Below are 14,855 nucleotides of genomic sequence, written 5' to 3'. Positions count from 1 at the left end.
TTAAACTGTTTCTAACAAAGAGTCAGACATCTCGGCCGCATACACCTTTCACTCAAAAAAGGTGCTCGCACCTTGTACAAGGGAAGACTGGTTTTAAGGTCACTCCGTGACACCACCCTTTTCATTTCAACAGCACCCCAATGGAAACTAGAGTTACGAGCAACTTTACGGCTCCCAAGCAGTTATTGTGAAATTTAAGCGCATTGGTTGTTCTAGATCAAACGTTACTGGACGCAGCTGACTGTCAATTTTGGCAAAAATATTGGCAGCAAATTAATGTTATTTGAATGCAAACAATATTCTAAATAGCTTTTATAGTGAAATGTATTCAAGCAATCGGCTTCATTCAATTGCTAGCAGCTTGCAGGTGTAGTGAAATCTAAACCACTTCTTAAAATATTTCAGCAAATCTGCTTCCCTTATAGAGCAAAACCCAAACATCTGACTGGGATGACAAGTACAAACTTCATGTTTTACCTTGGTAACTGAGGGCATACTTATAAATGATCAGAACACTGGGTTGAAGTTCAGTAGGTCATGTATTTGTGCCCAGTGCTCCAGATAAGGTTTTGGGCGATCAGTAATTTGACACTGAGCAAAATGTATTTTGGATGACTAAAATGCACCATTACCTTGAAGTCAAGTACTTTCAATAAACACTGTACATCTTTAATGCTAACTTACCAGGAATACATTAACTACAGCCTTACATTAAAGTTTACTTTAACTACTGTACAAAAACTTGGTCTTACAATAAAAGCAATTATTTGCTTTACTGACCATAAACATTGCGGCTGTGAAGCAAATTAACAGAACACAAACTGTACAATACTGTAGTAATGCAAATAAATAAATAAATAAACTATTGCTACAGCAATATAAAGCATTACATGCAAAAATTCAGTTGACAGACGGTTAAATTGGTAGGTTAAGTCGAAGGGGACTAAGTTAGCACAGAGAAATCCTAAGGATCCCAGTCGCAGACATGCATTGCAAATGATCAGATTCTAATTTATATTTTTTCAATCCGTAAAACAACCAGTACACAGCTTATCTAGACAGCTGTTTGTGTGTGTGTGTGTATATATATATATATATATATATATATATATATATATATATATATATATATATATATATATAATATATAATATATATATCACACACACAATTATAATAAGTGCCTATGTATACGTTCATCAAAACTGCTGGTTCCCAATATATAGCCTTTTAGTCACTGTGTGCTACGTTCATAGTACAGCTTGTAAAATAACTTTAAACACTATCCATATACAATTTCTTTAGAAAGATGGCCTGTCTAAATTGTTTAAGAAAAAAAATGGAAGATTGTGAACAATATAGTCTACCAAACATGAAGGCAGTTATTTTTTCTTGTAAGACACCCACGATCAGACGTGACCTAGGAAATCCCAATACATACAGAGGTTTGCAGAAGTATTCACCCCACTGCAAAGGTTTCACATTTTTTTGGCACCTGAGCGTATTCCACGACGCTTTCAAATTAGACTTTACATGTAGAATCTACACAAACTCCACATTGATAAAGTTGAAAAATGCATATAGAATATAAATAAGTAAAATTTACAGAGAAAAACAGATTAATCTCAGTTGCATAAGTATTCAACCCCGTTGCTACTGCAGCCCTAAATCAGCTCAAGTGCAAATGATTTGTTTGAAAGGTCACAAAATTAGTGAATGGTTTCAGCCTGTGTGTACTCGAAGTAGTTTAACTTGTAGATAATTTTCCTCAGGTATATAAAGACTTTCAAGCTGCAACTCACATATTGATCCAACAAAGCAACCATGAAGACCAAAGAGCTTTCGAAACAAGTCAGGGATAAAGTTGTAGAGAGGCACAGAGAAGGATACAACAAAAATTTCAAAAGACAATGATTGTCCCTCTCAGCACAGTGAAGTCCATCATTAAGTGGAAGACGCATCATACCACCCAGACACTACCCACATCAGGTCACCCTCCTAAACTGAACAGCCGGGCAAGCAGGAAACTGGTTCGGTATGTCACTCTGAAGCCAAAAATGACCTTGAGAGATCTGAAAAGTTCTGTGTCTGAGATGGGAGTCAGTGGTCACATATCAACAATCAGCCGGTCCCTACACAAAGCTGGCCCATATGGACAGGTGGCAAGAAATAAGCCATTACTCAACAAACCTCATCTTAAAGCATGTAGATGATACTGCTGACATGTGGAAAAAGGTTTTGTGGTCAGACGAGACAAAAATGTAACAGTTTGGTTTAAATTCCAAGCCCTTTACTGCACATCACCCAGTCAACACCATCCCAACTGTCAAGCATGGTAGTGGCAGCACCATGTTATGGGGATGCTTTTCTTCACCAGGGACTGGAAAGCTTGTCAGGATAGAGGCGAGAATGGATGCTGCAAAGTACAGGCGAATCCTTGAGGAAAACCTGTTTGAGTAAGCCAAGACTCCCTGAAACTGAGGAGGAAATTCACACTTCAGCAGGACAATGACCCGAAGCAGAAAGCCAAAGCCACACTGGAGTGGTTGAACAAGAAGAGAATTCATGGTCTTGAGTGGCCCAGTCAAAGCCCTTCTTGAATCCAATCAAAAATTTATGGGGAGACTTGAAGATTGCAATCCATTGACGATCCCCAACAAACTTATCAGAATTGGAGCAATTTTCCCCGTGAATAATGGGCAAAGATTTCACCACCCTACTGTGCAAAGCTAGTAGAGACCTATCCAAAAAGACAGTAGTTGCTGCAAAAGGTGCTTCTACCAAGTAATGAAAAAAAAGGGGCTGAATAGTTACGCAACCAGTAAATTTCATTTTTTACATTTTCTTTGCAAGTTTTGCTGACATTTAACCTCCTCCTTATATAATAGTGTTCAGTCTAAACTACACCTTTGAATTAAAAAAAGTTTGTTTGAAAAACTGCAGACATTATTTGTAATTGAACAAAATGTGATGTTATTGGTACAGGGTGAATACTTCTGCAAACCACTGTATGTATACTCAGTAAGAAGCATAATATTCTGATGCATTAGGCCTTTATCATCCATAATCCAAAAAAAACATGGCAGAAACGTTGGGTAACCAGTCAAAGTGAAGGGTGTTAAATTTTGAAAGGGAAGTTTCCATAACACTGAACTATTTGAAGCTGACCGCTTAAATGGTTTCTAAAATATCAGTAGTAAAGGCGCGGCAGCTATAGATTGATACTCGCTTAACAACAGTTGCAGGAAGGTGCCAAAAATATATATTTGTTTGGAATTCCTTGTTAGATCTGTATCATTACACTGAAACTGCAAACTTTTTTCTGATTGATTGGTTTGGCTCACACCTTTAAAATCTCACTCACAGATCAGGTGTGAGTATCATTTAGAAAAACAAAAACTATACTTACACCTGGTACTCACTGTTTTTTTATATATATATATATAGATATATATATATATATATATATATATATATATATATATATATATATATATATATATATATATATAATATATCACGTGTCAATTATATATAAATTCTGTGCAATAAATTTACTAAGGAGTCTCTATGCAACTTTTAAACAAATTAAATCAAAAGATAAAACCTATATTTGCACATGGGGACATTCATCCCCTGGATACTTAAAAATGAAAATGTTATGTTGCCAACATTGCTGTCTTGTCGATAGCTGCAGATTTAAGTCTGTATCAACCTTCATCTTGGTCTAAAGAATATTGATTTGAAAGTATTATTTTTACCTTCCATCGAGGTTTGCAGTCTTTAGGCTTCCAGTGTCCTGCAGGTTGGATATCCAGATACTTTGAAAAGTTCTGATGAATTTCATCCATTGTTATTTCAGTCATATTAACATCAATAACACCCACTGAAAGGCAAACACAAAACACGTTTCCCAAACATTTGTAATATCATCAAGTTTTACCTTCTGCTTATCCCCAAGCTGGAACAACCACTGCACAAGGAGTACCATCCCTGTCTTGCCCATGCATATTAAAAGAACATGCAGAGTATTAGAAAGACAGAGAATGGAGAGATGGATTTCACATCCTAATATGTTCTGGATCAGTATTTCTAAAACAAGCAAAAAAAAATGTGTGCATGTGTATATATGTATATTTATTTATCAACAGGGCGATTGGAAAGGAAGTTTACCACATCAACGCACCATATCTCACAAACAGTAGGGCATAGGAAGGTGAACTTGCATATGGTTGTTAATTTTTTATCACTAGGGGACACCACTTTGGTTACTGCCGAGTACTTCCACACTACAGTACTGTGGGTATAAATAGTCCAGCAAGGCAGCTCAGTCAAGCAACATGAAGCTGACAAGTGTGCAGAGAGGCGAAATGTATAAAATATATTTATGAAGCAGACCACTGAATATGTTGGAAGCACCTGTCCATCCAGTTTTACTGTCCTGGGCAAACAGACAAGACTTAAATTTGAACCCTATGAATAATTATTAAAACTATTATTCATGTAGCATCACAAACTGTAGCAAACACCAAGTATTCAGAAGTATAAAGATGCAATTATTTTCTTAAGTCTCCAACCTTGCAAGCAAGGATGCAGTATGCTAAACATGACATCAAATTCTTTAAGAAGGAAATTATCCCAGCTTACACCTATATACCTAGACAAGCGATAGTTTTGTCATTCTCATTTTGTTCTGAGCTTTACTGCTTTGTAAATCAACCAGCCATGTTTGAACATGGGTGCTGCAATAAAACTGTAAAATGGTCACGGTATAGAGGAAGTCTTAGAAATATTATTCTACACTATTCAAACATAACAAATGTTAAACACACATTTTTTATATATGATCACTAAGCATAATACTGTTATAGTATTACTTTGCGGCAGGTTTCAGAGTATTGCTTTACTGAACAATTTAGCTTTCTGCTGCAAAAATTAATTTAATTCCTGCCATTATTTTACTTATCCTATTCCAATAGTACAAGTGGTTACATAAGTTAACAAAAGCATGAAAAATACAGCTATTTACACGACAAAAAATCATATAAAATGCAACTACACAATTTAAATAAACAGAAAATTGTCTAAAAAATGTTGACAGCCTACTTACTCATAGAAGGTAGTTTTTCAGGACAAGGGAGGTTTGGAGCGTAGGTAAAATTCTCTGGAAGGTATGCAATTGGTTGAGCAATGTATTCACTGGTGTTATTGCCATCAGGATAATCTAATGAAACAATGATATAAAATTGTAATTAAGAACAGAATAGGACAGCAGTCCACAACAATCCATTCTGTAAACAATGGAGTAAAACAGGTCTCATCAATTGTTTTAAACCTTCCAAGCCAGCATTAAGGCCGCTACACACCAGATACGATGAAACAAGCGAAAACCTGCAGCTGTGTGACAAAATTAATAGAACCTACAATTTTGCAATGCGAACAAGCAACATGAAAAATAGGATTGAATCCTATTCAGCAATTTTGTCACGTGACAACTAGAGAATTGATCAATCAGAGAACAGCTTCTAGCACGTGGTTCAGCAGGGTGAAACAGTATCCAAAAAGACAAGAAAAAAAAAATTCTTGCCGTGGAAAAATAACCAGCGCTTTATGACAAAGATCACCACAATTCTAAAAATAGAGATTTAAAAGATAATAGCTTTGTCAGCAGTAATTTGAATAGTTTTATAAATCTGGCAGTTTTCAAGTCTGTCGCATCACATCTGTGTCGCTTCTGGTGTGTGTATGGTCATGTTGCTGTGAAAGTATTTTGTCATCCGATGAAAATTTCTATAGCGTCTGATGTGTAGTAGCCGTCACCAATTATATTTTGGCTAAATAAATTGAATTGAGGGTCCATTTTATTGAAGGGACAGGTAGCTTTTTCTGCTGTAGTCCAAGCAAGGGAATAGGAAGTAGGAGGGTTTTAAATCTCATTGCTTTAAACCAGTGTACTTAAATTGTATATTGGTTTAAAAAAATGAGGAATAGAAAAAAAAAAAAAAAAAACACAAATGTAGTACTATACTGTAATCCGGACTAAATATCGTACCAGAACAAAATAAGCCAAGTCAGCCATTATAAAAGATGGGATATAAAACAGTCCTGGGTTTTAACCCTTGCCTCCAGGGATACTAACACTTACCTGTACCATTAAGGGTGGTGTTCTTGTTTGTGTACAATCTGATCATATGTCCTATTGTTCTCACATTGTCCCTTAACATTATACCTCGTGCTTGAACCATGAAGAGGTAGGTGTTTGCTGAAATACATAGATAAAACACTTATATTATTTTACTCATTTAAGACTTTTACATCTCAATTAAAAGAATAAACAAATATAAACTACAGTCTTGCATTTAAAACTAGATATGGTAGATGATCTAAACTATAACTTTCAGATGTTTTGTAATTTGACCGTTACAATATTTTTCACACTTACTTTGCTTAAGGTGGGTATAAGGTTTAAACGGTACTACATTCATCTGACTTCGTATTATACTACATTGTTGCGTGATGTAGTATACTACAGTTGTACATAAAGTACTACAGCTTCCTACAATATACCATACTATTTATATGGATTTGGGTTATACAGCTTTTAATACTGTAAAGGTCTGGTCACACGGGCAGCATTTGTCGACAGCAACAAGGGGACGACAGATGTTACCGGCTTGTCACATCAAGTGACCACCCTGGGCAACATGTCTCCCACTTAGGACGATGTTCTATTTTTCAGGTAACATGAGGGCAACAGTTTCAATACCAACCAATCAAATTTGACAGAAGTGTCACATGATAAGGCTCAACGCACAGTGTACACGATGCATTCGGACTCCTGCATTTCATCCAATTACATGGTCTATAGATATGCAATACAGTGTGTAGGTGGAGAAGCGAATGTTAATGCCCACGATTACAATAACATATTTAAGCTATGAATACAATTCTACAATAATAAAATACACATGTAGTGTATTTTTTTTTAAATATGTTTTATTTTAAATTAATTTGCCATGTACGCAGTTATGGAGTATAATTTCTGCCAATATTAAATAAATACATAAATAAGATGCAATTTATTTTGATTATTTATGTATTTATTTTGTTAATGTAAACTAGCACATTTTATATCGTAGTCTTCCTTCGCAGCATGTTGACATCTTGTGACAAAAACTTGCATTATGATTGGTTTGCACTACGTTGTTGCCAAACGTGTTCCTCTTGTTGCCGTCGACAAAAGTTGCCAGTGTACCAGGCCTTTAAATGTACTTCTTGTTTTAAGGTCTGTTCAAAATTACCAACATTTGCAATTTACATTTCTCACAGCATACTCTTTTTGGAATGTTCTTTTTCTAGAATTCACGTAAATCGCACCATTACCGTACTACAGTTTTCCAGAGTTTAGAAATACGCGTTCCAAGGGTGGAACCCCTGGAGGATAAGCCAGTGCCAATTTGGTATAAATAACATTGTTCCTTGGATCAAAATGCGTCAAATTCTAAGGAAAAATTGAAGAATCATCTTACCAAGACAGAAATACTTGTTGCCTCCTCATGCCCGTTGCCATGATTGCAGTTTGTGTGAAGATGGCAATGGTTGCATACGTCACACGTGATTAACAGTACAATAGGTTATCTACGAATTAGCCTACCAAGGTCTTTATTTTCACCAGGAGAATAACACATTCACACTGGACAAAGTTCAGTGGTCAGTCAATACCGAAATTCTAATAGGAATAATTTCCATTGGGAAAAGAAAAAAAAATTCTTGCTCCAAGGATCGTTAAAAAAGGGGGTTTGTTATAGTGAAGTTAGACTGCATATTTACTCCGAAAATGCTGGGGTTCCCCGTTCCCCATTCCCCCCACCAGCAGCATAGACAGGTCTAGACTAACCTTTTGTCTTAGGCCAAAAAAAATTTGTCACCAAATCCCATTGCTGGGGGCCACTTTAGGAGCAAGTTGGTTGCTACCTTATTAACTACACAGCTGTTGACTGCAATGAACAAAATATTCTGCAAATGTTGTGTATGGAATTGGTGGCCGCACCTCTAATTGTGTATAGTTGTAATATGGGAAACATGTTGCAGCTCACATGCCGTGTGATAGTCCTGATTGAAGAGCATGTAACACAGCCAGCGCTGATGTATTTCTCTATTTTTTTTTTACTCAAAACAGCAAATGGTTACAAGTTTGTTGCACGTAGTTTGTTCTGATTACAATACTAACTACACCACAGTAAACACAATATCGTATTTTTGATATTTTCAAACCATTCTTTCATTACCACAATCTGAAAGCAAAGTTTAGTGAATGGCAGTTTTTCTATTGCAATCAAGTAAGCTGCAGTACATTTCATTTTAATATATTTATTACTGTCCAAACTATTTATATGGTGACGGCAGAATGCATTCTTAAATGGTCAGTGACAAAAACAGCAGCAGCTGACCCTGCTTTAGTACAAAACCAAATTATGGTAATGTCTTAATTTGGGTTCCTGTTTCTTTGGCTGAAGTCAAGAGATATTATCAGCTCATTGTGTAATTAGGTACAGCGCTGCACAATTAAATCATCCTCAGACTCTACATGTGGGATAGATGCGGCTGTTGATGAAACAAACGATAAAAATCTGTTCATGTTAACTTAAAACTAATTTAAACACACTATTATTCTTATTGTTTATTGGAGTTCACACAAAGAAAAACAGCTTGATTTGGTAACTGATTCATTTGTTTGTTTTTTATTGTTGACCTTTTTGCTGTGTTTTTATTTTCTATGTGTTTTTATTTTAGTTTGTGGGGCATTTTGTCAATGGTACATGTGCAACACACAGACCTTAAGGGTAGTTTAATTGATGTTTTTCATTGAATTTCTTGAATGCAGAGTTTCATTTTAAGTAACATTTTTACAAAACTACTCGCACGTTTGGTCAACACAGCTGCTGCAGGAACCTGTGGTTACCGTACTCTGCTGGTGTTATTTAGCACCTCTATTTGATCAGATTGTTATTGTCCCTCTTGCAAATTTTATACAACCTTTAGGTTGGCTACATCACATAACAAGATTACTGTTGGTTGTTTGGCTGATGCACACTACAAAGAATAAGGTGCTGTATGCAATAGAAATCGTTCCTATTCCACACTACATGATAAATGTAGCATTTGACCTCTAGTAGTGGCAGCGATCATTTCCCCTTCAGTGGGATCTGTACAGACTTGCAGCACTAAGACAAGGGCAAACTTTAGTGCTGAAAACACTTAAGCCTTTCTCAAACAGTAGAATAATTTACTGCTTTGTCTTCTTTCCAGTGGTTGCAATGTCCCTCTGTGCTGCCATTCTTGAAGGAGAACTATCCTCCATTACTTATTGGTTTCTTATTTTAATTTAGAGCCACATGAAAAGCTGTCACCAGGCTGGCTGTAGTGGTGACATCAGACCTGCTAATGTTTTAACTTAAATCAATATTTGGTGGAATAACCCTAATTTTCAAGCACAGCTTTCATGCGTCTTGGCATGCTCTCCACCAGTCTTTCACATTGATGCTGGGTGACTTTATGCCACTCCTGGCGCAAAAATTCAAGCAGCTCGGCTTTGTTTGGTGGCTTGTGACCATCCATCTTCCTCTTGAAGTACAAGGTTGTCCTGGAAGAAAACTTGCTTCCTTCTGCTCTGACAATGTTCCCCAACTCTGAGGACTGGGTTTTCCAGTAGGACAATGCTCCATGCCACACAGCCAGGTCAATCAAGGTGTGGATGGAGGACCACCAGATCAAGACCCTGTCATGGCCAGCCCAATCTCCAGACCTGAACCCCATTGAAAACCTCTGGAACGTGATCAAGAGGAAGATGGATGGTCACAAGCCATCAAACAAAGCCGAGCTGCTTGAATTTTTGCGCCAGGAGTGGCATAAAGTCACCCAACATCAATGTGAAAAACTGGTGGAGAGCATGCCAAGACGCATGAAAGCTGTGCTTGAAAATCAGGGTTATTCCACCAAATATTGATTTCTGAACTCTTCCTAAGTTAAAACATTAGTATTGTGTTGTTTAAAAATGAATATGAACTTGTTTTCTTTGCATTTTGACCAGTTGTCATTTTCTGCAAGTAAATGCTCTAAATGACAATATTTTTATTTGGAATTTGGGAGAAATGTTGTCAGTAGTTTATAGAATAAAACAAAAATGTTCATTTTACCCAAACACATACCTATAAATAGTAAAACCAGAGAAACTGATAATTTTGCAGTGGTCTCAATTTTTTCCAGAGCTGTAAGTATATATACATATATATAATTTTTTTTTTTTTCCTGTTATAATACAGTAACTTTTATAATTGTATCCATCACACATTCCAAGGCTTGTACGTTGTTGTATCATGTTAGTGTACAGACCTTTTTTTTCTGTTTTCATTTTATTATGACTCTCGGATGGGGATACGCATGGACTACATGTTTTGGAAAGTGGTATTTAGCTAAGAAATATTGAAAACCCCTGTTCTAAAGTGATCTGGTACAATGAATATCCTTTACTCAGTGATACACCGGCATTACTGTGACATTTCCCAATGAATACTGTAGAGACACCTTGGTTGTATCTACAGCGTTACAATTTTATTTTTCTTCAGAAACAAAATGTCAGCAAACTCTGTCGGCATATGTAAAACAAACAAATAAGAAATGGTGATTGGTTCTGAATCAAACAAACTGACACCCTCACTGAAGAAAATATCCACCTAAAATTCTGAGAGTGGGCCACATTGACCCTCTGTCTGTAAATCCTGGCACAAACACTGCCTAATGAAAATAACAAGTTGCAGGTTGATCCACATTTTCACAAGGTCATATCGACAGTTTGAGATTACTAGGTATCTTATAAAACTAATTTGAGAATTTGTTTACCATATGTCTGGCACACATCCAGATGTCTGACATGGAACTGCCCAACTGAAGTTTAATTTGCAATCCTCACAAAATGTATAAGTTCTTTTTCCAAATTGACCAAGATGTTGTAATAAAATACGCACTCAGGCATGTTAATAATGCTGGCAATCGATGAGTGCTTTTGCTGGTCAGTATCTGATTAGCCTTTTGTAAAACTGATATCATGATTCTAGAAGAACGAAACCTACTTAAAATTACAAGATACTGGAATATTTCCAAAGATTTAGATTAATGTCCTTTATGATAACTATCAGTTTCAGAATATAGTGCATTTCATTTATAAAAAAATTATAAGTCCTGTTTTTAAAACAGAATATTCTGCTGGCAGCAAATAAAGTACTTTAGGCCAACTTCTACTCTCAGGCCATTTTAAAAAGAGCTTTGTAACAGACTTTAAAGTTGAAAGTATAAAAAGAGGTCAGGTTGTAATGAAAATAAATTAAAGATACACTATTTAAACAGTTGAATCCACACATCAGGATGTACAATGCCATTCACTTTTTTTTTTTTTTTTTAACTCATTGTGCTAATGAAAATATCGAATAACGTATATGATAATGTGCCTGCTGCTGTGTATTTCATACTGTAAATAGCAGAAGAAACTGCAATTTAAACTTGTTTTTACTGAAATAAAACAGAAACATGATACTAATAAGGCAACAAACAAGTGAGTACAGACATTAAGTTACTGTTTTAGTACCACTTTAGTGTCTTACCAAGTTATTATATTTTAAGCAGTTGAATATGACAGACAGCAGCCAACTTGCTCCCGAGTTGGCATCCAGCAACTGCATTTGTTGACCAATTATTAATTAATTGATAAATTAAACTATTTACGAGACACTATTATCCAAAGCTACTTGCAGAAATTAAACTAAATATAATATGTTACAGGCAATAAAAATGCAAAAACACATATACAAAATAAATAAAGGAAAATACTATATATGTGTGATGACCTAGGAGCAAGGTACTCCATTTCTATGGATTCTTTGGGTGGGGGTCCTCAGTAAGGAAGACAAATGTAATGGGACGCCTTGAGCCACAAAAAGTTTGGGAATCCTTGTTGTACAGCATGAGGTGTTGCTAATATGCAAACAGTGATGGAAGTTAATAGGTTGAGCCACAACTGAAACCAGTTTGATGCATGACACGAAGAGACACAAGACTTTGAAGAGGTGTGTTAGCTGGAAAACACCAAGTTTCTATTTGCCACTGGGAATGACCTGTAATCTGTTATAAAGTGAAACTTTAATTTCCATCAGATGAAGATGGGTTTCAAAACTATTTCAATTGAGACACTGTCAGCCCCAGTTAGAATTAAGGGCTGGTATAACTTTTTTATCAGTTAGCACTGATATTACCAAATAGCTAAGCTAAAAGTGAATTCTGTGAATGTGTTATACTCTCTGGGAAATGTCAGAGGTCCACTAAATTAATTTACAATTATTATAAAAAGCATGACACAAAGGGGTTATTTGACTGGTGTGCAATGTCCGGTTGCAGACTGGATTGAAGACTGTAGACTGCAGATGGTACTGGCTGCTGCCTCATTTGACATACTAATTTCATGGTGCAAACAAAAATGTAGCTTTAGAAGGAAGAGCAATAGAAGCCAATTCAACAAATCCAAAAACAAATAAATGGGATAGCATCAACTTTACACATATGGAACAAAATTAACAGTAAAAATAAAGTTGGTATGGAGGTATAAATATAGTGTACACAAACAACACGAATATTAGAAGTTATTTTTTGTATATACACAAAAAAGTGTTTTTTTAATCGTTGAAACCTATTTCAGTGCGCTTCTTGCATTGTTTATTTTTACAGTTAAATACATGCGAAAGAGTCAATTCCACACTTAAATATACAACCAGAGTTCATATTTGATAGACTGTAGGCTCCTTAACTGAACCCCAATCCCGTTTGCTTAGTCCTATGTCACATGTAGCAGTGGAACTGCATGGTTTCGTGTAGCTCTGTTCAAGTAATCCAATACTAGTGAAAGTCGGGATTTTACTAGCATAAAACGTGTCCACAATGCAGCAGATAAGAATGTTACCGAATTATATTTCCTTCCATAGCTGTATACACTCACGTTCGTAAATAATAATAATAATAATAATAATAATAATAATAATAATACCACGCTCTCACACACACACTCAATGAGGGGGGGGGGGGGATTATGTATTGACATTGTCAGTGCAGCACACCATTGACCGTTTTGTACACACAGCCGTCACAACACCCGGACTCTGTCTTTTTATATAACAGAACATTACATGTTAATACTGAAACCATGCAGAATTACGCCTTAAATTCAATTCAGGACGTGAATATTGCGCTTGGGATAAGGTGTAAAGAAATGCAGTAGTAACGTAGACTACCTCGACTTTTCTTTCTAAATCTCATATTCCAACATTATAGAAAAAGCACCCTTACCTATTCCAGGGGCCACGTATATGAAGTAGAGACATGATGTTGACAAGGAGAAGAAGAAAATGAAGGCCAGGAAGGAGCGGTTTGAGACCCGCAGTAACCTTTTCAGATGCAGCATCTTCGCTTAGGTTAGACGAGGAAAAATAATACAATCCCATAAGAAAAAAAACAAAAACAAAAAAGAAAAACACTTGAAAATGTATCAGACCAAGGTCCGTAACTGTGTCAATATCTTTATTTAAAAAAACAAATCAGTCTTCATCCTTTATCCTGTGGATGTAGTACAAATGCAATGTAGTCAAAAAAAAAAGAAGCAATTTTTACTGAGCAAAAAATTTCCAGACTCAAAAGCCAGGCCCTGACAAATATTTTAAATACCACAAGTTCATTATCAACAGTGAATAATATCGGTAATTACCAGTTTGTTTTTTAAAAAAAATAATAATTTAAAGCGTAAGGTACAGTAAATCCCTCCCTAATTATATTATATATTTTTCGCCGACAATAAAGCCTGGTTTGTATCCCTCGAAAAATGGTTCTGCACAGCTTCCTCCCACTCACAGACTCGCTGTTGGTTTTCAAAACTGTCTAGTCTGAATCTAAACGGCTAAATGTAATGTATAACATAACAATACCAGATAAACTATGTGTTTCTGAAAATGGTATGTTAGTATTTTTAAAGGAAAAATTTAAAAACAGTCAAGTTTCGTTCCAATTCATAGCTGCTGCTGTGTTGCGGACCTTGTTTCCGGTGGGTGTAACCAGTCCACTTTCTCCCCGGCCCGCCTTCTTTCACTATGACAACCACTCAGACTGCAATAGAGCATTGTGGGAGGAAGGGGCGTGAGTCACATCTTTTGAGCCAAGAGAGGGGGTAAGGGGGTGGGGGCTGATGCTATGGGGCTCCGTTTGTGCCAAAACTATTCATGAATTAATTTGTCAATTAATTAATCAATTCGTGCATAAATTCATAGATTAATTCGTAAATTCGTCCATCAATTCAGAAATTAATTCGCCAATGCATCAATGAATTGATCAACTCGTGCAGCAATTCAAAGCCTTGACTGTCATCTGTGTGAATCGATTGCTGCACGATTCCCCTTCCTGTGAATTCATTAATTGAAAGTTGAATTGCAAACTGTCAGTCTCGCACTGTGCCAAAAAGGCGTTACCATTTGTAGCCAATTGGAGTAGATTCTACAATTGCAACCAATGATAATTCAGTCTCAAGCAGAACTGCTTCAACCAATAACCTTACAGCTGCTAACGAGAAGGCGTTTCAATCAGCCCAGCCACAAAAAAAGCGATTAACTTCGGTGATAATATCTATGAAAAGATCTTGATGGATTTCCATATTCTTCTTCTTCTTCTTCTTCTTCTTCTTCTTCTTCTTCTTCTTCTTCTTCTTCTTCTTCTTCTTCTTTTCTATTCACACAGCAGAAGTCTTTATCCAAGGTGACACAGTTTTA

At 36.1% G+C, this 14,855-nt stretch overlaps 1 protein-coding gene across 1 annotated transcript in view; it reads right to left on the bottom strand.

Annotated features, from left to right (window-relative positions):
- Positions 1-14,146, bottom strand: part of LOC121313482 (beta-1,4-galactosyltransferase 6) — a 42,919-nt gene extending 28,773 nt beyond the window's left edge. The window contains exons 1-4 of the mRNA XM_041246087.1: positions 13,390-14,146; positions 6,146-6,262; positions 5,111-5,224; positions 3,762-3,886 (exon numbers count right to left, since the gene is read on the bottom strand). Of these exons, the coding sequence (XP_041102021.1) occupies positions 3,762-3,886; positions 5,111-5,224; positions 6,146-6,262; positions 13,390-13,504 (471 nt within the window). The 5' untranslated portion in view covers positions 13,505-14,146. The remainder of the gene's footprint in view (positions 1-3,761; positions 3,887-5,110; positions 5,225-6,145; positions 6,263-13,389) is intronic.
- Between the last annotated feature and the right edge of the window lie 709 nt (positions 14,147-14,855).

The sequence above is a fragment of the Polyodon spathula genome, chromosome 3 (assembly GCF_017654505.1).
Source record: "Polyodon spathula isolate WHYD16114869_AA chromosome 3, ASM1765450v1, whole genome shotgun sequence".
NCBI lineage: Eukaryota > Metazoa > Chordata > Actinopteri > Acipenseriformes > Polyodontidae > Polyodon > Polyodon spathula.
This window is presented reverse-complemented; position numbering and strand designations above follow the sequence as displayed.